A 25324-nucleotide genomic window follows, 5' to 3' on the forward strand; every position below is an offset into this window, starting at 1 on the left:
TAAGAAATTGACATAAACATTGATTGAAGTGTGGAAAAGTTATTAAGTATTTTGAGTTCACATGGTGGATACAAAATGATCAACAGTTTAAGGTTTTGATCTAACTTGAGATCTTGTGAGAAGGAGCATATGTGGAGTAAGTCTGTTTCATTAACAGTAAGTGAGCCTCACTTTTACAAATCCTATGTGAATCAGTTTCTTATTGGTATTTTTTTCCTTGGCTGTTTTTGGTCCAGGCATTTGTTGAGTGTGTGTTGAGTGCACATATAAGCACCTGCCCATTAATGTAATGATACATACGGTTAGACCAGTTTTGACACCCCATGTATGCCATTAGCTGCTTTCTTGGTCTTTGACATTTCATTTTGAGTTGCTAATACCTAAGAAGTCATTGGTACTTACAATTAAGGCACCCCTTGGGGATGATTAAGCTAGGATAGAATTCTCATTTGTTCTTGTAGGGTCTGTTGGTATAACATGGATTCTAAATGAAGCTTTGTTTGTGGCTATAAAGTTGTCTCACTTTTCTATAGGCTTTTCTTTCATTTCTTAGCTTTCTCTTTAGCCTCTCTGCCAGGGGAATGATTTGGGTAAGTCTTGGCTCACAACATTTGGTCCTCTGTTACTATGGTATATGCGTATTTTGCTGCACTATAATGCTGGCTGTGGGTAACTGGAAGCCTTTATCACTTATCATATAACTTTTCCTAAGACTTTCTTTTACCTCCTGATGATGTTTTTCAGAAACGCAGCTCTTCGGGAATCTCAGCAGGTTGCTCTGGATGGTGAGCTGTTGGACACAATGCCAAAGCAGTATGTGAATCGTGAAGAACAGACCACATTGCATTTGGAGTGCAGAGGCAGCAGTGGTAAGAAATGCCAAGGAGCTGCAGTTGTCACAGTTCAAGTAAGTGTTTACATTTCTTCAGAATTTAGAGAATTTTAATTGAGTCCGTAATGTTGGCATATCACTGAGGAAGATTGAAAGACATATATGGCACACTGTCGGTGTCCCAAACATTTACTAGTTTTGGTGCGTATGAAAACACTCATAGAGTTAATCACATATTTCTGTAGATACCAGATGAGTCCTATAAGACAGATATTCAAATAGGAATTCAAAAAAAATCAGAATCATCGAGAAGATTCCTAGAGAGAGGGGCTTCAACTGATTCCTTTTATTGTTTTGTTTTTTTTTTTGAAATGCAGTCCCCAGGCTGGAGTGCAGTGGCGCGATCTTGGCTCGCTGCAACCTCTGCTTCCTGGGTTCAAGTGATTCTCCTGCCCCAGCCTCCCGAGTAGCTGGGATTACAGGCACATGCCACGAGGCCGGGCTAGTTTTTGTATTTTTAGTAGAGATGGGGTTTTACTACATTGGTTGGGCTGGTCTCAAACTCCTGACCTGGTGATCCGCCCGCCTCGGCCTCCCAAAGTGCTGGGATTACAGGCATGAGCCACCGTGCCTGGCCTCAACTGATTCTTAAAAGACTTTGGTGATGATGCAGTTAGAAGGAATGTGGAAGTGGGGTGGCCCTGATGTCATTTAGGGGTCAGTGGCTAGGTCAGCCTGTTCCAAGTGTTTTGAGGTGGTGGTGGGATTCACGTTGGAAAGGTTGGTGTGCACCATCATTGGGAGCTCTGGCTGTCTGCTGCACATGGCAGGGAACCCCTGAAGATGAATGTGGGAAGCAAATTAGTCGGGTGGAGCTTGCTGACAGGCAAGAGGAGAGACATGCAACAACGTGACTGAAACTTGAACTGCCTCTCAGAGTTACCTTCTTGCACTGGAACATAGGCAGAATTTGGATCTGCGATATCGTATGGACTTCATGATGGAAGCTTAGCTGAAGTTAGCATGTCATAGCATTTACTTTATGCCAGGCCCTGTCTAAACACTTTAAATAAGTTATTTTATCCTTACAACAACTCTGTGAGGTGGCCATTATCATATTATCTTCTTTTCTCAGGTAAGGAAGTAGAGTCACAGACAAGTTAATTAAGTTGTGCACCTAAAGTGCCATAGCCGGTAAGTGGCAGAGCCAGAAAGGCCCAGACAGTCCGGCTCCAGAGCCAGTGCTCTTTTTAAAGTAGAGATGGAGTTTTTTAGTAGAGATGGGATTTTGCCATATTGCCCAGGCTGGGCTGGTCTCAAACTACTGGGCTCAAGCAATCTGCCTGTCTCGGACTCCCAAAGTCCTGGCATTGCAGGCCTGAGCCACCGCACCTGGCCAGCCTGTGTTCATTAATCACCGCTCTGTATTCCTCCTTCGAATGAAGTCAGTATTCCCTAAGCTGAAAGATAAATGCTTGGAGATGAGCACTGCCTATGGTCTAAATCTAAGTCTACACACGAATGATTCTTTTTTGTTAGCTTTTGGAAATTGGAGAAAATTTATTTTATTCTCTCTTGTTTGTCTTTCAGAAATTTCCCTTCATTTTTTGCTAATTTTCATTGTAACTATTCCAATGTCTCCATCAATTTCCTTGGGAGACTCTTTTCTACAAAATGTCTTCTCTGAAATAATCTTTTGTATGTATTGTATTTTTCATTACTTTCAAAATGTATCTCTGATTTTTCAACATAGTTGTATGTGTCTAAAGTTCAGAAATTTGACCTAAAAGTTAGGATGTGTCCAACTTATTTTCCTGTATATTATTGTAAATATGTGCGACTCCTAAACATTGAGTTATCTTTGGCCAGGTGCTTTATACAGTTAGTTTTCTTTTGGTGTATTTTTTTCCCAGTTACTAATGCTGTTGTAGTAAGACCAAGGTAGAAATATTTAAGAAACAATCACTTGCTGAAGTAGTAAAACTGGGAGAAAAGTTTGCCAATTTACGGTGGAGTTTGAGTTAGTGAGGAAAAAACTGAAAATGTATCCAGTTTTAATAAAAAAAGGGATGTCTTCACCAATTTGTGTTTTTCTGTATTTTAAAACTACATATCTTTACCAGACTGTTAATTTTATATAGAGAAGAGAATTCTAAAATGCATTTTTTTTTTTTTTTTTTTGAGACGGAGTCTCGCTGTGTCACCCAGGCTGGAGTGCAGTGGCGCGATCTCAGCTCACTGCAAGCTCTGCCTCCCGGGTTCACGCCATTCTCCTGCCTCAGCCTCCGAGTAGCTGGGACTACAGGCACCCGCCACCGCGCCCGGCTAATTTTTTTTGTATTTTTAGTAGAGACGGGGTTTCACCGTGTTAGCCAGGATGGTCTCGATCTCCTGACCTCGTGATCCACCCGCCTCGGCCTCCCAAAGTGCTGGGATTACAGGCTTGAGCCACCGCGCCCGGCCTAAAATGCATTTGTATAAGCGACAAGTGAGATAACGATAAAGAAATGTTTTTCCAGTTCTGGCTGATGGCTTGCTCTGTGAAGAATTGTAAGTATTTACTGCCTCAGCTAAAGAACAGGCCTCTTGTCCTAACCTCCTGTTAGCTCTCTGGGTCTCGCAGTGGAAAATACCACCAGGCAAGCCAGGGAGCTGAAACTCTAAACCTACCAGTGAATTGTCTTTTCCTTTACAGAAAAAGGGATCATAGTATTATATTATTTGTCTGAACCCTTGAATTGAGATTTTAAACATAATCTTTTGCTTTGTTAATTCTGAAATAAAAAGACACACCTTTTCTAAAATGTCTTCTAGGTGATTTTGATTGGAGGGAGGTCAGAGAAAAGATGATTTATGATAAGGACTGATGTGAACATGGCTTAGATGTTTTTACAAACATACCAAAGTTCTTGTGCTTTCTTTCCTTAAAAAAAAAATTTGGGCTGAGCGTGGTGGCTCACACCTGTAATCCTAGCACTTTGGGTGGTCAAGGTGGGGAAATTGCTTGAGCTCAGGAGTTCAGCAGCCTGGGCAACATGGAGAAACTCTGTCTCTACAAAAAATATTATACAAAAATTAGCCAGGCATGGTGGCGCACACCTGTGGTCCAAGCTACTTGGGTGGCTGAGGCAGGAGGATCACTTAACCACAGGAGGTCAAGGCTGCAGTGAGCTGTGATTGTGCCACTGCACTCCAACCTGGGCAACAGAGTGAGACCTTATCTCAAGAAAAGAAAGAAAAATTGGTAATTGCTAATATAGCTTGAAGAAAGAAGGGGGAAAAGTAATGAAGGACAGAGGGAAAAAAGGAGATTTTGCAGAAGCTTAAAGAATTTGAAAAAATAGCTGTATTTTGTGGGCCTAACCTCATTGGAAATATTTAAGTTTTCTTAAAGCAGGTTTTAATTTTCTGCTGGCCTCACTTGTTTGGTTAGTGCCCTGACTTTTAGCCTCACTTGGGAAGTTCTCCAAGCTTGAAATCCCCCACGGATGGCTCCTAGAAGTTCAGTATCAATAATAGTATCGACTGCAGTCAATGTTTTGCCTGACATGCAGATGTGCCAGGGCAATTAAAAACGTGAAGACAGTGAGCAACTTTTATAGGCTGAGACTTAAATAAGCTTGAAAGTTATATAATACTGTCGTTGCTAGTTGAGGCTATCCCAGGCAGTATTTGCCGGTTGATACTTAGAGGACTTGAAGATAAAAATCTGTTTTGTTACGCATTAATGGCAAAGGGCAAGACAGAGGAAAGCTGAAACTACCTGCTATGAAGTTGGAGCATTATCTATGCAAGTTGATTGTTTTGCTCTGATTTTTGGCCAAAGATTATACTTAAATATGAAGCCATCCATTACCCAAATGGATAATTTTGGTTATAGATGACTTTAGTTTTGGAAAAAGAGGTGTTAATGGAGCATAGAGAGGGTGAGTTCTCAGTGTTTATGACTCATCATGAAACTGTCATTGGGAGAGATTATGTCCTGCAAAAAGTAGATTGTGTTATTTTTATACATAAAACTGTAGCCCTCTATATAGATGTGTCCAGTGACCACCTCATGGCTATGTCCAGTAGTTTTGATTCCTTTTAACATTTTCCTATTGTGATACTGAACTTTATGTAGTCTCATCTCTTCCCTCTGAATCTCTAACCACTTCTCAGTTTCCAGGGTTTCTTCTTCCTCAACTCAAACTCTTAGATTGCTAGTTATCCTGATTCTCTTCTTCATATGACATCATCTTTTGCCTACTGTCTGTGCTGGAGTTGTTAATCTGGGGTCTGTGAATGGTCTTTAGAGAATTGGTGAAGTTCGTGAAAGTGTATGTAAATTTTTTTTCTGGAGAGTTTTTAACTCCAGTAGATCTCAGAATAGTTCGAAAAAGAACAAAAGAACCATTTACTCATATGTTGATAATCCTGTTCTGTTTCTCTAGTCCAGAATTCTCTCTTGAGTTCCAAATCTAGATTTCCACCTGCCTCATTCTAACCGAATGTCCCACAAATACCTCAAACTCCATATTTCTCAAATTAATCTCATCTTTACCTTCCAAATCTCTTCCTATAATTTCACATAGCTGATCTCCCCAGATAGAAACTTAGGCATCAATATCATCTCTTCCAGTTACTCTACCCTACTTCATTCCCGTATTTTCCGTAGTTGCTTCCATATTGGTTCCGCCTCTGAAATAGCTTTCTGAAGCCTCTGACATTCTCTTCTCTGTGTTTCTGTTGCCATTTCTCCATGGTAGGCATACCTCGCTTCTCCCTTGACCTATTGCATTAATTAGATTTCCTCTCTATATCTCTCTCCCTGCCTAGTCTGTTTTCCATTCTCTCATTACTCATCTTTTGAAACAGATCTGATCACATTTCCAGGCTAAAAACCCGTACTTACTTGGCAGTATCAAAAGGAATATGGCCCTTAGCGCCCTTAATAATCTGTTGTTGGTCTTCTTCTAGCAGCATCATTTATCCTGTCCCCCACTTCGCAGACATTTTACTTTTCAGTCATTTAGACTTTCTCCATTTTCTAAACACAACATACACATGAATACCTTTGTTCTTCGCATATGCTGCTTTTGTTCTTCTCCCACCTGTTTCTGACCTCTTTCTGGCTCAGCCTTCAGTACTTAGTTCAGGCCAAACCTCTTCTTGAGGTCTTTGCGGACTCTTCCAGTCAAATTGAGATGTTCTTTCCTTCGTTGCAGCTTTTGGCTAAATGCTGTTGCAGTCACTTGCTGTTTTGTCCTGCCAGACTGAACTCTTTGGGAATAGGGTTTCCATCTTTATTTGTTTTTAATATTATTATTATTATTATTATTATTTTGAGATGGAGTTTTGCTCTTGTCACCCAGGCTGGAGTGCAGTGGCATTCACTGCAACCTCTGCCTCCTGAGTTCTAGCAATTCTCCTGCCTCAGCCTCCCGAGTAGCTGGGATTACAGGCAGGTGCCACCGTGCCCAGCTAATTTTTTTATTTTTAGTGGCGATGAGGTTTCACCATGTTGGCCAGGCTGGTCTTGAACAGCTGACCTCAGGTGATCCACCCATCTCGGCCTCCCAAATTGCTAGGATTACAGGCGTAAGCCACCGTGCCCAGCCTATTTTAATTTTTTTAGTACACCTCTGCTGAAAGGAAGCATCCTTATTTGTAACAAACCACTCATTAGGTTGTGTTACAACCTAATTGTTTTTGTTTTGTGTTATGTGTTATGATTAGTTCTATGTTTTGTGTTATGATTTAGTTCTATGCTGTTACTAGATTTTGAGTTACATAAGGTCAGGGACTTTGTCTTATTCATGTTTATGTCATCAGTGCCTCATACAGTCAGTGCTGCAAAATGGATGTGTTTGAAGGAATGAATAGCTCTAGATTTATGCCCTTCATAAGTAAGTTCCCTGATTTTAACTATGTTGGAATTTTGTGGATATTATTTGGCCATGACAGACATCATGGAAATTGGAACTTTTTCTTATTAAAAATTAACAGTTCATTCTTTGATTGTGCTTACCTTTGCTTTTAAACAGCTTAATACTTTCTGTACTTAAATACTCAACTTAAATACTATACACTGCTTACTGTACATTTTTACTCTAATATAAATGTCTCCCAAATATTCAGTCTTGGGAAGCAGTGAGGATGGTTGCACTGTTTTCTCAGCCATGTTCACAGTACTTTTGGTCACTTGCTTGGGCACTCCCATGTCCCAGGTATTATGCTAGGTGTTTTGCTTTTATTATCCAACTTAATCTTTTTTTTTTTTTTAGGTAAAGTCTCACTCTGTCGCCCAGGCTGGAGTGCAGGGGTGCCGTCTTGGCTCACTGCAACCTCTACCTGCCAGGTTCAAGTGATTCTCTCCGAGTAGCTGGGACTACAGGGGCACACCACCATGCCCAGCTAATTTTTGTATTTTTAGTAGAGATGGACTTTTACCATGTTGACCAGGCTGGTCTTGACCTCCTGACCTCAAGTGATCCGCCCACCTTGGCCTCCCAAAGTGCTGGGATTACAGACGTGAGGCACTGTACCTAGCTTATCCAACTTAATCTTCATAGAATGAGGATGAGTTCAGAGAAACAGGTTCAGAGACACTGTGAAACTTGCCAAAGTCACATAGCTAGTGAGTAGCTCCATCAGGATTCAAGCCTGCATGTGTCTAAATTCAAGACCCCTACTTTTCCCATTCAGTATTGCCAGGTCATTTTGCTTCAGCTGTTTCATACTTGCAGTGTGATTCTGAGTAAGCTGATCATGACAGTTAAATCTCACGTAAATGAACATAGGTACCATTTCATTTTCTCTCTGAGTCTATATAATAGTATTGCCTTCTTTTTTCAGTGATTAGAGAATTTGTGATCTTAACATTCTAGATTAGATCAGTTTTTAAAAATTAGCTTTACGGGAAATGACTTCAGATTTTAAATATAATTTTTAATGACTCCTTTATTAAGAGTTCAAATTATATCATGAAAATATTTTATTCCTTAATAGAATTTTTCTGGGAAAGAATGTCCTGGAAATTTCCAGCTATCTGCAAGCGTTTGAGCTATGTATAGCTTGTTTTGGGTATACAGAGGCAAATATATTTTATGAGAAGTGAAACGTGCTTCTTTCTGTGTTCTCTCTTCCCAGTAGTAGCCTCTACGAATTCATTGATGTTCCTTGGGGAAATGGGGTGATTTATAACTGGGTTCCTTTTGATGTACTTTTGTATTGTGGGTATGCTTGCTGGCCCCAGGATTGATTTATTATCATGTGAAAAATTCGGTCATTCCTAGAAATGAATGATGGAAAAGACCCACTGAGGGCCCCACATTATTGTAAAAACTGACTGAAGGACATGCTTTGTCCAACTTTTAAATTTAGACAAGGAAACTTTTAAATTTCTGTGTCCACTTAAAATGACTCAAGTGGAGGGGCTTCTACCATGCTACTTTGTTCTATTGTCTACGACTTCTTGTAATTATGAACTGATAGTCATTCCATTGCTCTCACCTTCACTGCAGTGAAAAAAGAAAACTTTCAACAGTAGTGGGAACAATAAACAAAAATAAGTAGACTAGAAAATAATAATTTGGGGATTTTTTTTTTTTTTTTTTTGTGAGAGAGTCTAAACTTTCCTAAACCAGCTGGTTTTATTTTAGTAGTTTCTACAACGTGGAATGGCAATTGTAAAGTTTGGGTAACAAAGTAGGTTTAGTCCTGTCTCTGCATTTTTCCAACCAAGTGGACTTTGGATCCTTTTCCTTTGCACCTCCCTTCATTCTGTGTCTTCCCTTCTCATCTCAGATTCTCTCTTTTCCTGTTTGGCTGCTTTCTGTCCAGGCCAGCCAGGGGATTCTGTGACACGCGTAGTCCCAGTCTAACTGTATTGGTGACGTATTGAACAAAAAGACTGACTGCAGATAGTCCTACTTACATTTTAGGATATTAAACATGGGTCTGTTATTTGAAATATTTCAAATTTAATTCAGATACCTGTATTGATTTATTATCTAGCTAAATGCAAGTAATTTCTTTTTTAATCTTTCATTTCTCCAATAGTAAAAATTATTGTTAGCATTATATGTTCTTGAGTATTCACTTTCATGCATTTTGATGTCATAGAGCTTTTTTTTTCTTGCTTTTTTTTTCCTCTCTTTTTTTTATTAAGTTCTAGGGTACATGTGCACAATGTGCAGGTTTGTTACATATGTATACATGTGCCATGTTAGTGTGCTGCACCCATTAACTCATCATTTACATTAGGTATATCTCCTAATGCTATCCCTCCCCCTTACCCCCTCCCCACAATAGGACCTGGTGTGTGATGTTCCCCTTCCTGTGTCCAAGTGATCTCATCGTTCAATTCCGACCTATGAGTGAGAACATGTGGTGTTTGGTTTTCTGTTCTTGTGATAGTTTGCTGAGAATGATGGTTTCCAGCTGCATCCATGTCCCTACAAAGGACACGAACTCATCCTTTTTTATGGCTGCATAGTATTCCATGGTGTATATGTGCCACATTTTCTTAATCCAGTCTGTCACTGATGGACATTTGGGTTGATTCCAAGTCTTTGCTATTGTGAATAGTGCCGCAGTAAGCATACGTGTGCATGTGTCTTTATAGCAGCATGACTTATAATCCTTTGGGTATATCCCCAGTAATGGGATGGCTGGGTCAAATGGTATTTCTAGTTCTAGATCCTTGAGGAATCGCCACACTGTTTTCCACAATGGTTGAACTAGTTTACAGTCCCACCAACAGTGTAAAAGTGTTCCTATTTCTCCACTCCTCTTCAGCACCTGTTGTTTCCTGATTTTTTAATATTGCCATTCTAACTGTTGTGAGATGATATCTCATTGTGGTTTTGATTTGCATTTCTCTGATGGCGAGTGATGATGAGCATTTTTTCATGTGTCTGTTGACTGTAGGAATGTCTTCTTTTGAGAAGTGTCTGTTCATATCCTTTGCCCACATTTTGATGGGGTTGTTTTTTTCTTGTAAATTTGTTTGAGTTCTTTGTAGGTTCTGTATATTAGCCCTTTGTCAGATGAGTAGATTGCAAAAATTTTCTCCCATTCTATAGGTTGCCTGTTCACTCTGATGGTAGTTTCTTTTGCTGTGCAGAAGCTCTTTAGTTTAATTAGATCCCATTTGTCAATTTTGGCTTTTGTTGCCATTGCTTGTGGTGTTTTGGACATGAAGTCGTTGCCCATGCCTATGTCCTGAATGGTATTACCTAGGTTTTCTTCTAGGGTTTTTATGGTTTTAGGTCTAACGTTTAAGTCTGTAATCCATCTTGAATTAATTTTCATATAAAGAGTAAGTAAAGAAGAAGTTTTGTAAAGATTTTTAATACAACATTGGTGAGTTTTACACAAGGAAGTTACTATTGTCACAGTCATAAAAAGTAGGTGCTTAGTGTATTGTCAGATTTATGCTGTGCTGGGGTTCTGGGTAAGTAAAACAAATAGGAAGGACCATTGCCCTTCAGGAACTTTTTTTTTTTTTTTTTTTTGAGACGGAGTCCCACGCTGTCGCCCTGGAGTGCAGTGGCGTGATGTCAGCTCACTGGAACCTCTGCCTCCTAGATTCAAGCAATTCTCCTGCCGCAGCCTCCTGAGTAGTTAGGATTACAGGTGCCTGCCACCACACCCAGCTAATTTTTGTATTTTTAGTAGAGACGGGGTTTCACCATGTTGGCCAGGCTTGTCTCAAACTCCTGACCTCAAGTGATCCACCTGTTTCGGCCTCCCAAAGTGCTGGGATTACAGGCGTGAACAACCATGCCCAGCTGCTCTTCAGGAACTTTTATACAGAATTTATGATAATAACCCTGGGCCTCATAAGTGACCTAAGAGCCTCAGGTAATAAGTTTGTGAATTAAGTATTTACATTATTTATAAAGGATACGTTTAATCATTGCAGCAATGGCTGAAGACTGGGTTTGGGCAGGTGCATGTAAAGGAAAAATGTAGACCCTACTGCTCCCCCATGTGATTGGGGAAGAATGTAGAATTTGGAACTCTTGCCTTCTAAATGGAAGTCTTGCCTTCTAAATGTTCTGGTCTCTTCAGTAAGTCCAGACTTCCTGGCCTGCATTTCTTTTTTTTTTTTTTTTTTTTTTTTTTTTGAGACAGAGTCTCAGTCTGTCCCCCAGGCTGGAGTACAGTGGCACAATCTTGGCTCACTGCAAGCTCCGCCTCCCGGGTTCACGCCATTCTCCTGCCTCAGCCTCCTGAGTAGCTGGGACTACAGGCGCCCACCACAGCGCCCGGTTAATTTTTTGTAATTTTAGTAGAGACGGGGTTTCACCGTGGTCTCGATCTCCTGACCTTGTGATCCGCCCGCCTCGGCCTCCCAAAGTGCTGGGATTACAGGCGTGAGCCACTGCGCCTGGCCCCTGGCCTGCATTTCAAAGCCTCCCTTAGAGGGCTCTCTCAGCTCCCCAGTCTGAGTTTACTGCACCCTGCAACCCTGGCCGGGCTCCTCCTTCCTGTCTCTCTGTCCCACATCCCCCACAGCTGTCATGTCAGTTCTGTGTGTGTGTTGCAATCTGGGCCCAGGATGTCTTCTCTTTTCTTCTGCCTCTATCCACATCCAAAAAATGACGTTAAAGTTGCATAAACAAACCAGTTATGTATGTCACTATCAGTCAGAGAAAGGGTTTGTTGATGGCTTCTCAAATAAGAAAGGCTAATCTTAAAAAAGGATAGTCTTTTGAGTTGAAAAAAATTTAGTTTTTTTTTTTTTTAAGGAAGCTCAATAAATTCTCCTTTTCACACCTTTACTGAAAACCAATAAAAATTTCATAAAAGACCAGCTTCTAGGAACCTAATTGATGAATTTAGGAATTAGCCAATTGCTCTTTCCTTGGCATGCAGTTGGTTTGGGCGTTTCCCCATATATTATCTTATTTTGTTGTTTGTTTTATGATTATATTTTCTTCCTTTCCAAATGACATTTGTGAGCAGCATCTGTGTCATCTTTTTTTAATGCTAGGCACACATGTGTATGCAGCCCGAATGTTTGGAGTTGTGTTTTGTGTGTTGGATTGAGAGCACACAGAAGGGCTATGGCTGGGGAGCCATGATCAGCAGAGGAGGGCTTCCTGTGCTTCAAGGAAAGCCTCAGTGGTAGAAGACATGCAGTCTGTTTTTGATGAGGACTTCAGGGGTTGAAACATAAGTGAAATAGTATCCTACAAAAGGCTTTGAACTATTGATAAATTAATTCAAGATCTTATCAGTTTATAAGGCCATCATATAAAGAGATACAAATTTTGGTATTTTTATAAGACACTAATTCTGTTTAATTTAAGCTTGAGTCTTCATGGAAAACCTGAGATTCTTTACAGGCATGAGCCACTGTGCCCAGCCTTGAAAACCTGAGATTCTTGAACAGTGTTTTGACAAAGTTTTTCGATCACCTTGAAGTTCAACTGAGAGTTTTAAGTTAAATTATAATATTAGTTGTAATACTATTCTCTTTGTCATATGCCTATTGTGTTTGTAATAAAATAGCTATTCTAGAAACATGGGGGGGGAAATGTCTTTTGATAACTTTAATTTTTGTTAGTTTGAAGGCATGCATAAGAATGAAGCCATAAGCCAACAGCTTCATGTTTTACGGAAAGAAGTGAAGCAGTTGCAAGCAGAAGCTGCTAAACCACCATCACTTAATATTGTGGAAGCTGCTGTACATGCAGAAAACTTGATCACGTAAGTTTTATGGGCATTATAATTTGAAATACTGTTTTGTTATCATGAATAGTAATCATACATGCTACTATACCACCACCACCCCTGTAGCACCCACAGATTAATTTAGTACGGACATCAGCAAACTATGGCCTTTGAATTAAATCTGGCCTGCTACTTATTTTTATAAATAAAGTTTTATTGGAACACAGCCATTCCCATTTATTTATAATTTCTATGGCTTTTATGCTGCAACAGCAGGATTGAGTGGTTGTAACAGAGATATAAAGCAGAAAATATTAACTATCTGGCCCTATATAGAAAAAATTTGCTGACCCCTGAATTGTGACATGATACAGTGCATTGAAATTAAGTTGAGGAGAGATTTAGTGCTTATGTTTTATATCAAAGTCACATTTACCCAGGAACTTATTATTGTCAACTCAGATGACTGAACAAAGTTCATAGCACAATTATTTAGGGGAATCAGGGCTCTCAAGTGTGGTTGTGAACTTGCATTTGACCATTGTGGTTTTCTTTTGCCTTTCATTGTGGCTTACTCTTACTGTCCTCTTTCTTTCCAAAGCCACCACAACATGACTTGGGAGGTGGGCTTGACTCTGCCCTTACTTTAAGGTGACTGACTCCACATTCTCATTCCAGCAGCTGATCCCCTCAGTAGAGTAGGATGGTGTATGGAGGGGAGCATTGAGTCCTTTTGTGTGTTGGGCTGGGGCACCTGGGAAGGAGAAGGAGACCAGGCAAACAAGAAGTTGATGTTTCTTTTACTGGGAAAGGGACACAAAAAGGTGTGAGAATTGGAAGGGATATCTTTATTCTAGGATCTTACTCTATATAGAAATCTTTATCTCAACTTTAGTCAGTGTTTTGGATTTTAAAATGTAGAGAAGTCAGGGTTTTGTGTTCAAAAAAATTATATAAAGATTGTATAAAAAGTTAAATAACAAATTATGAATTACATGCAAACTATGAACATTTTTAATAAGGATGAGAATGTTAATTAGTCCTTATAGCTGATTTTTTTTCCCCTAGGAGAATATGAAATCATTACTAAGTATTGGAAATTGGCCAGATGCAGTGGCTCATGCCTGTAATCCCAGCACTTTGGGAGGCCAAAGCGGGCGGATCACTTGAGGTCAGGAGTTTGACACAAGCCTGGCCAACATGGTGAAACCCCGTCTCTACTAAAAATACAAAAATTGGCCGGGTGCAGTCGCTCATGCCTGTAATCCCAGCACTTTGGGAGGCTGAGGCAGGCAGATCACTTGAGGTCAGGAGTTCAAGACTAGCCTGGCCAACATGGCGAAATCCCATCTCTACAAAAATACAAAAAAATTAGCCGGGCATGATGGTGGGTTCCTGTAATCCCAGCTCCTTGGGAGGCTGAGGTATTAGAATTGCTCGAACCCAGGAAGTGGATGTTGCAGTGAGCTGAGATTGTGCCGTTGCACTCCAGCCTGGGTGACAGAGTGAGACTCCGTCGAAAATAAATAAAGAAAGAAAATAAATAAATAATAAAAAAATAAATAAAAGAAAATAAAAATACAAAAATTAGCCAGGTGTGGTGGCGTGTGCCTGTGATCCCAGCTACGCAGGAGAATCACTCAAACCCAGGAGGCAGAGGTTGCAGTGAGCCGTGATCACGCCACTGCATTCCAGCCTGGGCGACAGAATGGGACTCTGTCTCCAAAAAAAAAAAAAAGAAAAAAAAAGAAAAAGAAAAAAAAAATCGGTTGTCAATAAAATTAGAAGATAATATATTTACTCCATGAAATCATGATTTTTAAAGTGACGTTTTCGTGGGTGCTCTGAGGATTCTTAAGAATATTGCCTGAGAAATGTAGGGTATCAAAGAAGGCCTTGTGAGTATGGAATCTTTTACTGTAGGCCGCAGTCTTACCCACATTTTCCCACAGGGCCTTAGTGAATGCCTACAAGTTGCAGCCTACACCTGGGATTCAGAAAGTTGGCATTAGCCTTTTCTTTACTATTGTGGATTATGTCAGCGATGAGACGCAGCGTCATCCCCCAACAAGGCAGTTCTTTACTTCATGCATTGAGATCTTGGGACAGGTAAGGCTATTTGTACCTTTTGCCTTGATCAGATAATGAGTCTCTGCAGTGTCTTCATTAGAGATAGTCAGCATTGACTTCAGACTTACATTACAGGTTCAGAGTCTTACCCAAGTCAGAAGCCTCTTGGAGTTGTAGGCTTCTCAAGATATGATTAGAACTGTTGGTATAGAATTTTGCTTCTCATACAAGGGAGATTAAATTATTCGTATTTGAAAGTCTAGGGAGACATCAGAATTTGTCATGTATCTTTGGTGTTCTTAACAATAACATTACTAAAGCTCTTCATTGTTTATAAAAACACTTTCCAGTTTGTTTATTTCATCCTCATGGGGAATCTGTGTGATTGAGATTCCCATCTTAAAGATGAGAAAACTAGGTTCTAGAAGATTAAGTGACTGGCCTAAAGAATTCAGTTGGTGAGTGTGGAGCTGAGACTGAATCCCAGGGCTTCTGACCAGTGCTTGCCCCACCTCCCCACTGCTGTGTCCCGGTTGCTAGCCTTGGTCAACATTTATTTGTTTATTTATTTATTTGGCTTACAGTTACATAGATGAATATTTAACAAGGGCAAGGGTAATCATGCAGATTTATGAAATGTTTCATAAAAGAAAGGAAAATCTCTTGTTTGAAATATATAAACACTAATTAACCATGTACTGTCACCCAAATTCAACTGAATGAGTACTTATTTATTGGATGTTTATAAGGAAGTAATGCTGAACAGGTATTATCATCGATTTTTTTGTAGGAAGTTTTTTATCCTGATCATAAAATTAATGTGTGCTGGCCAGGCACAGTGGCTCACACTTGTAATCCCAGCACTTTGGGAGGCCGAGGCAGGCAGATCACCTGAGGTTGGGAGTTCGAGACCAGCCTGACCAACATGGAGAAACCCTGCCTCTACTAAAAATACAAAATTAACTGGGTGTGGTGGTGCATGCCTATAATCCCAGCTACTTAGGAGACTGAGGCAGGAGAATCTCTTGAACTCGGGAGACGGAGGTTGCAGTGAGCCAAGATCATGCTGTTGCACTCCAGCCTGGGCAACGAGCAAAACTCCATCTCAAGAAAAAAAAATTAATGTGTGCTTATTATAAGCAATGCAGACAGTATAGAAAGTATGAAGAAGAAAAATTTCTTATAATCCTAACTACCTGGAGATACTGATTACATAGTTAACATTTCATTATAGTTTGTCTTGTATATGTGTTTCTATTTGTAAACATGATATTTCATTTCTACATATATAGAGATATATAGATATAGATAGGCACTTAAAATGGGCTTATGCTATTTTGTAACCTCTTTTTTCATTTAAACACATCTTTTAGACAGTATTTCATGTTAATATACAGACTTATATCATGACGTTGCATGTCTGGAGTGTTCCTTGATACAGATTTATTACAGTGTGTTGAGCTAGTGTTTGATGGTTGGATATTTAGGTAGATTGCTTTGCTACAATAAGACTGAGGTAAATATTCTCGTATGTCTTTGTGAACTTGTCAGACTATTTTCTTTAGGATAATTTCTTAGAAGTATGATTGCTGTGTCAAAGGAATTTGATACACATTGTATATTTGACGTTTTACATCATACTTGATATAGTTACACTGCCTTCCCTGGGAAGTTTGCACCTATTTATGCTATCATTGCACTGTTTGAGTTTGTTATTCTTCGTACCATAACCAACATTAGGAATTCTCCTTCTTTTTAAGTTTTGCTAATCTGATAAGGGAGTGGTATTTCATTATTATTTTAATTTGTTCTTCTTTAAGTACTTGTTAAGTTATATGCCTTTTCATATGTTTATTGGCCATTTATATATACTTTTGTGAATTGCTGATTATGGTCCTTTGTAGATTTTCCGTTGGAGTTTCTTGTTTTTTGATTGCTTTGAAAGAGCTCCTCACACTATTAACCTGGCATCTGGAATGTGTTATAAATACATTTTTTTAGTTTATCATTTTTTTCTTTAATTTTATGATTATTTTTTATCTTATAGAAGTTAAAATTTTAATATATTCGAGCCTATCAGTCTTGTTCTTTTATTATTTTTGCCTTTGGTCAACCATATGAAAGCCTTCCTGCCGGTGAAATTGTTTCAATTTTTGCTTATATTCTAGTACTTTTTAATATTAGAACCAAGTTAAAACAAGTTGATGTCATCTTGATTATATATTATTATGAAAGTTGGTTTTTGAGAGGTATTAAATACACCTCTCACTAAAATCTATAACCTCGAAGTTTTGTTTTCCTGACGTAATGCAGCACCACGTTGGGGACATTGCACGTTTGTGGATTCAAAGTACCGCAATATTTTAATCTCTTAAAAATCTTGTAGTACGGTTAACTCATTTTATTTTATTTTTTTTTATTTTTTATTTTTATTTGTTTTTTTTTTTGAGACGGAGTCTCGCTTTGCGCCCAGGCTGGAGTGCAGTGGCCGGATCTCAGCTCACTGCAAGCTCCGCCTCCCGGGTTTACACCATTCTCCTGCCTCAGCCTCCTGAGTAGCTGGGACTACAGGTGCCCGCCACCTCGCCCGGCTAGTTTTTTGTATTTTTAGTAGAGATGGGGTTTCACCGTGTTAGCCAGGATGGTCTCGATCTCCTGACCTCATGATCCGCCCGTCTCGGCCTCCCAAAATGCTGGGATTACAGGCTTGAGCCACCGCGCCCGGCCTATTTTATTTTATTTTATTTATTTTATTTTATTTTTTATTGAGATGGAGTCTGGCTCTGGAGTCGCCCAGGCTGGAGTGTGATGGCACGATGTCAGCTCACTGCAACCACCACCTCCCGGGTTCAAGCAATTCTCCTGCCTCAGCCCCCCAAGTAGCTGGGATTACAGGTGCCCACCACCACACCTGGCTAATTTTTGTAGTTTTAGTAGAGATGGGGTTTCACTGTGTTGGTCAGGCTGGTCTGGAGCTCCTGCCCTCAGGTGATCCACCCGCCTCAGCCTCCCAAAGTGTTGGGATTACAGGCATGAGCCACTGCACCCGCCCTAACTCAGCATTTTCTATATGTGGCTTGTCCAAATCAGATTTATGGATTCTTCAGAATTTCTAATATTACCGACATTGGAAGCAATAGGCTTATCTATGTTGATTTTAGCTGTCTTTTGATTGTTTCAGACTTTCATTTAGAAAAAAATTCAATTCACCTTATTTGGTGCCCCTTAAAAATTTGCTTGCTTAAATAAAGGTTGTAAGTGAAGAATCTGGTGACATTTTTCCTTTTTATTTTTCCAAGGTGTTTATCAGTGGCACTAAATCAGAGTGCAGAAAAGTACTTGAGACCATTCTGAAGAACAGCAGGCTCTGCTCCCTGCTGTCTCCTTTCTTTACTCCCAATGCTGCGCCCGCAGAGTTCATACAGCTGTATGAGAAAGTGGTCAAGTTTCTAAGTGAGGACAACAGTGATATGATTTTCATGCTGCTAACCAAGGTAAGATGTAATTCCATCCTCACCATATTGTTGAAACATAGCAATGATTGTCGCTTCCTACTCCACAGAAATAAAAGGACCTCTGAAGTTTTGTTTCCAGGTACAGCAGAGGCTGAGAGGCCTTTTTCACAGTTTGCATAAGCTTCAAGCAGTCTGACCCCACAGCTGCTTCTTAGCGGGGTGGAGCGTTGGTTGTGTTGTATAGCAGTGGTCTCCAACCTTTTTGGCACCAGGGACCTGTTTTATGGAATACAGTTTTTCCAGGGACTGGAGTAGGGGGGGTGGTTTTGGGATGAAACGGTTCCACCTCAGATCATCAGGCATTAGATGGAGCGTGCAACCTATATCCTTCACATGCACAGGTCACAATAGAGTTCGTGCTTCTATGAGGATCTAATGCCATGGCTCATCTGACAGGAGGTGGGGCTTGGGGACCCCTGTTGTATAGGGTAGTCTTATTCCACTTAGTGTAAAGAGGACCTAATTCCCATCCCTTTTTAAAACTTAATATAGTTTTGAAAATATTCATATTAGTTTAGTATATCCTTTTTTAAAATTTATCTTGAATTTATGCCTAAATTGTGTTTGACAAAAGTTTTATTAGTCTCATATTTAGAATAAGCTGGATCTAAGCAAATTGCCTTTGATCTCATTCTGAATATTAACTCTGTTAATATTATTAGATTTCATATTAATATATAACATTAGAATATTAACTTTTAGACCTAGGTAATGAGTTTACTTAACCAGTTGAGAATTTCAGAGTCTTAACTACTTTACCTCCACTTGTATTTCTCTTACATCTATGAATCAACAAAACCTTGGCAGTTTTGCTCAGGTACGGTGGCTCATGTGTGTAATCCCAGCACTTTGGGAGGCCGAGGCATGAAGATTGCTTGAGTGTAGGAGTTTGAGACCAGTCTTGCCAAAACAGAGACCCTGTCTCTACAAAAAAAAAAAACAACAGCAAAAAACCAAGCTAGTGGTACTCCCAGCTACTTGGGAGGCTGAGGTGGGAGAATTGCTTATGCCCTGGAGGTTGAGGCTGCAGTGAGCGGTGACTGCACCACTGCACTCCAGCCTGGGTGATAGAGTGAGATCTGTTGTGAAAAAAAAAAGACAAAAAACCTTGACAATTTTAGGGCCTAGAGATTGATCTCAGCCTATAATGGAGGAGAACATGTGTTATAGTTTGGGATTTGGGAAGGGAATATTAACAGTCTGAATTTTATTAACTGAGACAGGTAACTGATGCAGACCCAGAAACAAGGCTGTTAAATTGAGACAGTTTCATAAAGTGGCTGCTCATTTGTGGCATTGTCACCAGTGAAGGAGAGCTACGAAGTTCTGATCCAGGTCTTGGAGAGGAAACTTGTTATAAGACAGAAATATATGAGTCTCTGAGGAACAGTATAAAATTATAAGCCAATAATGAATCATCAGTAAGATTTTTAAATTGCAAGAAAAGCACACAGAGCTAAGAAAACTGCCTCTGAGATTCTAGATAGTAACATAGAAATAGATGCATAATGGCACCAATTAGTGAACTACTCTTTTTTTTTTTTTTTTTTTTTTTTTGAGACGGAGTTTTGCTTTTGTTGCCCAGGCTGGAGTGCAATGGCGCGATCTCGGCTCACTGCAACCTCCGCTTCCCAGGTTCAAGCGATTCTCCTGTCTTAGCCTCCTGAATAGCCAGGATTACAGGCATGCACCACCATGCCTGGCTAATTTTGTGTTTTTGGTAGAGACGAGGTTTCTCCATGTTGGTCAGGCTGGTCTTGATCTCCTGATATCAGGTGATCTGCCTGCCTCGGCCTCCTAAAGTGCTGGGATTATAGGTGTGAGCCACCGCACCTGGCTCAATTAATGAACTTTTTGTATTCTTTTATGTACTTCTTTTTTTTAATTATTTATTTATTTTGCAATTAGCTTCCTCTGGTTGAATCTTTTATGTACCTGTTTATACATTTTAGTTTCAATTTTTATAAAATGCTGGGTAATTTTTGGCCTTTAAATTTACACAGATTTCTCTCCTCTTAAACTATTTTTCTAGTGTAAATAAAATGACTTTTTGTTTCTTTTTCTTTTTAGTTCGATCTTAAACAATGGTTAAGCACCACTAAACCTCCTCTGTCTGATCGTACCAGGCTTCTGGAGTCCATTCACTTGGCACTTACTGCCTGGGGCCTTGAACCAGATGAGGATATTTTGATGCCATTTAATCTTTTCTGTAAGCACTGGACTTATCTTCTTCTCTACCAGTTTCCTGACCAGTACAGTGACATTCTCAGGCTGCTGATGCAAAGTAAGTGTCTTCATTTAATTGTAACTAACTAGATCTTAGTGAATATTCAATATCACATTTTTTCATTTTGCAGATGTCATTCAAAGGTATGAAAGTAATACCAGTATAGGAGTTTAGAATCACTGATTGTCATCTAAAGGGCTTGATGAACAAGGCCCAAAAAATTGTTACTGTAAATATGGCCAGTTATTGTTCTAAAGGTGAGAATGGGCTCTAATTTGGGCAAGGCAGCACCTAGAATTTGGTGGAGTCCACAGTCATGTAACTACTTCTTTGCCTTGACTTTTCAGCTTTCTTGAAGTGGGGTGGGGAAGGACCAGCTTACTCTGCAGGTGACAGATCTGGCAAAGCAGGCAGGTTGTGCCTTATGACATTTTGGGAGTTTTTCCTTTCTAATTTTTTTACTCTTGTTTTTGGCAAATTAATTTTATCCATATATAATGATAGACTTTATTTATATTTACCAAGGGAAAGAGCAGCATTACAATCTCCACATTCCTGCCACTTCTGTTGTCCTCTTCTTACAATTTTCCATGGCAGTTTTAGAGCTTAGAGGAGAAATAAATAGGGTAGGCTTTTTTATTTTTGGAGTTTTACTAGGCAGTAATTTTATTAAAATTTGATAAATGAGATAGTATTTACTTTTTTCATGCAAACTTCATACCGTTTATATTTGTAGTAGAAAAAGAAATTTTGCTTTATACCAAATTTTTGTGTTACATAATAGAAATTGTTTGATGGATAAGTTAATGATCCAGTATATTGGGTTACCCAAAGGGCCCTGAAATGTGTAGTCTCTCATTTTCAGAACACTTCAAGCTTTCATTGTTTCCTACAGAGGCAGGTTGCAGGGTGGGTGGAGAATGTTGGAAGGGAAATTCATTTCTACAAATTTCAATGAATATGTGCATAGCTAATTTTTGCTCTAAGCTTTTAAAGTTTGATATAGTGTGTGTTGTGGATTTTTCCCTGAAATCTTTTAAAGAGATTGTAAACCATTTATACTAGACCACTATTGACTTGAATTTAGCAGGAAATTTATTCTTCCCAAGATAAGTAATTCAGACTTAAGAATACCAATACGATACCTCTCAGATGCCATGAGCTGCTGCCTCCTGGTTTCTTTCTCCTCCCTGGCTACCATGTTGATGTTGCCTTGGGAGCATCCTTTGCTCTTCTGCTGCATTCATTCCCTCTGGGTGAGCCCATTGTTTTCCCTGATGTCACTGCCGTCTTCTAGGCATGTGTGATTTCTACAGTGCTAGCTTAATTTCGGGGCGCTGTCCTAAGATCCAGACCCCAGTGGCCACTGGGCACAGACTGGTCACTGTCCCCCAGGTACCTCACACTGGACATAATGCAGCTGGTCTCACCATCATTCTCCTCAGACCTGCTCTGTGAACCTGTTATCTTACTTGATTCTCATGTTCACTCTGGATGGAAAGTACTTTAGGAGATATTACTCCTGTCCTGTGGGATGCGAAATTATTAAGTACCAGAATTGGAACTAGTTCAGAATACGGGCTGCTGGACTTGCCCAGCTCTTCCATGCTGCCTCTGAGTCTTGGTTTTGGGGAATTTGGGGGCTGGTAGGAGACCCCTTCCGGAGAGCCCAGGCCCTGAGTTGCCTTCAGCACGTAGTCTCCATTGTCCTGTCACTGTTGTTTCTGTCACACTCATAGATAGCTGTGGTCCCCCAGCCAGGAGAGGGGCACTGGCACCATTCCCCAGCCAGGGTCGGAGGGTCAGGTCTCCCAGCCCTCTGAGTGTAGCTTCAGCAGCGCTCACTCCCAGCAGCGTCACCAGGAACCAGGAAAACCATATGTGCGGGCAGCCAGTTCTTCTCTTAGGTTCTCTTTACTTGGGCCTCCTCACTCTAGATACCCCTGTGAGTTTGTTTTGGATTTTGGTTTAATTTTTATTACTTTGTAAGGTACTCGTATTCTTTGTTACAAGTTAAAACATTTCTTTTGGGAAAGCCGCTGACTTGCTCTTCCTGTCCCTGCTGGCAGGCTCCGCGGAGCAGCTGCTGAGCCCCGAGTGTTGGAAAGCGACTCTGAGAGCCCTGGGCTGCTGCGCCCCCAGCTGCCAGCAGGGGGCAGCGTCCGCCGAGGGCGCCGTGCTTCCCAACTCTTCCGATGCTCTCTTGTCAGACAAGCAGGTGTGTAGCTTTTGGTCTCTGACGGGTTTGTGCATTTCTTTTTTATTTCCCTTGCTATTTATTTTTTAAACAGTTGGAAAACTTTTGTGCGTTATTTTTAAGAGCCATGTGTTTTTCTTGTTAAGTGCTTTGCTTCCCTCATGTCCCCTTTGTCCAGGTGGCTCACTCCATTCCCCTGAGTCTAATTCTTGCCCATGTGTCTGAGACAAGGGCAGGCACTCCCCTGTAGACCTTTCCTGCCCACCCTAGCCCGTTGGCCTCCACCCTGAGACCACTGCTCGGGTTTCTATGATGCAGTGTCCCATGGAGTTCTCGGTTTTATCCATTCTGTTTGATATGGGTTTGCATGAGAATTTATTTGAAATAATGGTTCCACTGCTTTAGAAAAGGTTTGATTGAAACCCATTGTTGGCCGGGTGTGGTGGCTCATGCCTGTAACCCCAGCACTTTGGGAGGCCAAGGTGGGCGGATCACTTGAGGCCAAGGATTCAAGACCAGCCTGAGAAACATGGTGAAACCGTGTCTCTGCTAAAGAATACAAAAATGAGCTGGGCATGGTCAGGAGGCTGAGGCAGGAGAATCGCTTGAACCCAGGAGGCAGAGGTTGTGTTGAGCCAAGATCATGCCACTGCACTCCAGTCTAGGTGACAGGGCAAGACTCCACCTCAAAAAAAAAAAAAACAAAAAAAAAACCCCATTGATTTATTTCTCATATGCTTTATATTTTTGCAACTCTCTTATAAAGTCAAATATCTACTACATACACTCTCATCACAATGTGTCGTAACACTTTACTAAAAGTACACATTTAGTAAGCGTTTTTTGACTAGTTGTCTCTTCCAGGTAATGGAGACTATACAGTGGCTTTCAGACTTTTTCTATAAGCTTCGGTTATCCAAGATGGACTTTAAAAGCTTTGGTTTATTCTCAAAATGGAGTCCTTATATGGCTGATGTGAAGACATTCTTGGGCTACCTCGTGAAAAGGCTGTTTGACTCGGAAATGGCCTGTTTGGCCCAAGACCCAACTGCCAGCAGGAAAACAGGTACTTTTAGTGCAATGTGGAGCTAGGTGTTTGGACTTTCCATTAAAAGAGATTTAAATAGGCACATTAAGAGGTTTATATTGAGTGTCAAGGAGAAAAAGTAGAAATATATAGAACAGGCATGAGCCCATGTATGTGTCATATATGTGTCATGATATATGAATGGATATATTCATTACATAGTGAATGTAGGGTGCTTGCTATGGCTTGTCTCCGCCCCTCCTTTGCAGGGTGGGGTACAAAGAGATAGGTTTCAGTTTCCTACCTTTTCTGTCATTTGTTTTACTAAGGAAAGGGTTCTGAATATTTATACATTTATCTTTTTTAAAAGTATGTTATAAAATTATCCATGATATTATATTGTAATACAAATTCTTCAATTTGGAGAAATTCCAATGTAGCCAATGAAAACATAAACATACTTAGTTATACTAAGCCTGTTGTTTGTATATTAACATAGGTTTATGAGTCTATAGATAATAAGCGGTAGATTTTTCTGTATAATGTGAGCAGTGATATTGACAAATGACAAATGATGACCTTGTTTGTTTTTTTGTCTCTAAAACTTTTTAGTGCTGAAATGCCTACATTCAGTAATCATTCAGCTCTTTAAGCCATGGATCCTGGTTTTAGAGGACAATGAAAGGTAAATAGGTTTTCAGATATTCAAATTCCTTTGATATTTGTAGACTTAAAATTCTGAATGGTATTCGGTAGAAGTGATGAGTTCACAGATTTAATTTTTTAGTGTAAGGCCATATTTAAATTTAGAAAAGGCTTCTTTTCAAAACTTAAGACCTTTTCTATTTATGGAATTACTAGTCTGGGTCATCAGAGATATTATCTTGATATTAATTTTGGAACAAAACTGGGCATTCATTTCTAGTTTTCCACAATAAAGAGGTTGAACAAACTTTAGTGTTTAATTTCAGAAAAACAGATGCTGTTCTCCTGAGGGTTCTCTTAGATTTTTATGAGACTGATTTTTCTCTACCGTATCAGTTGTGTTTTGGAACTAAGTTGGCTATAAAATTATTGGGTGGGAATTACCTTTAATTCTGGAACTCTGCAATTAAAGCATTATTTCATAAGCATTTGCAATACGTAGAGGTAGACAGCTGTCCAAATTCAGTGAGTTGCCTTCTGAGTCTTTTTTTTCCCTGAAAGTATACAAGCAGAAGCTAGTTGAACTTGTCAGGGTTTTATAGAAATTACGACAGTGGTAAACATCACATTATAGGAGGTATTTTCAAAAACTTGAACTTGATTCTGAGACTCAGAGAACATGAATGTCATACTCAAGTCTCATAACTGGTTGGTTAGTGCCGAAGCTGGGACTAGAGCTCAGGTCTTAGACTTCTGTTTCTAGACTCTTTGCATTAACCCATGTTGCTTTACGAGCCACTTAAGGAAAGTGTAAAAGGTTCTGAATGTTTGCTTTTGCTAGAGGGCTATCTGAATAATCTGCAAGCTTCAAGATTTTATAGTGACTGTGTATATATAGACTGCTTACCATAATGTTGGCTGCTTGTTTATTTCCAGTAAGAATTAATGGAACTTATTTGGATATTGAGTTTTCTAGACCAGATTCAGAAAATAATTTTTTTTTTTTTTTTTTTAAAGACAGAGTCTCACTCTGTTGCTCAGGCTGGAGTGCAGTGACGTGATCTTGCCTCAGTGCAACCTGTGCTTCCCAGGTTCAAGCAATTCTCCTGCGTCAGCCCTCTGAGTAGCTGGGATTACAAATGTG

The 25324-nt window shown here is 39.9% G+C and overlaps 1 protein-coding gene across 2 annotated transcripts in view; it reads left to right on the forward strand.

The window, feature by feature from the left end:
• Window positions 1–25324, forward strand: part of EPG5 (ectopic P-granules 5 autophagy tethering factor) — a 128667-nt gene that overhangs the window by 76631 nt on the left and 26712 nt on the right. For both annotated transcript variants that reach the window (XM_015121861.3, XM_077975539.1), the window contains exons 27-34: window positions 745–907; window positions 12393–12535; window positions 14452–14608; window positions 17869–18063; window positions 20155–20368; window positions 22381–22529; window positions 23373–23574; window positions 24148–24220. In XM_015121861.3, coding sequence (XP_014977347.3) covers window positions 745–907; window positions 12393–12535; window positions 14452–14608; window positions 17869–18063; window positions 20155–20368; window positions 22381–22529; window positions 23373–23574; window positions 24148–24220 — 1296 coding nt within the window. The remainder of the gene's footprint in view (window positions 1–744; window positions 908–12392; window positions 12536–14451; window positions 14609–17868; window positions 18064–20154; window positions 20369–22380; window positions 22530–23372; window positions 23575–24147; window positions 24221–25324) is intronic.

The sequence above is a fragment of the Macaca mulatta genome, chromosome 18 (assembly GCF_049350105.2).
Source record: "Macaca mulatta isolate MMU2019108-1 chromosome 18, T2T-MMU8v2.0, whole genome shotgun sequence".
Lineage (NCBI taxonomy): Eukaryota > Metazoa > Chordata > Mammalia > Primates > Cercopithecidae > Macaca > Macaca mulatta.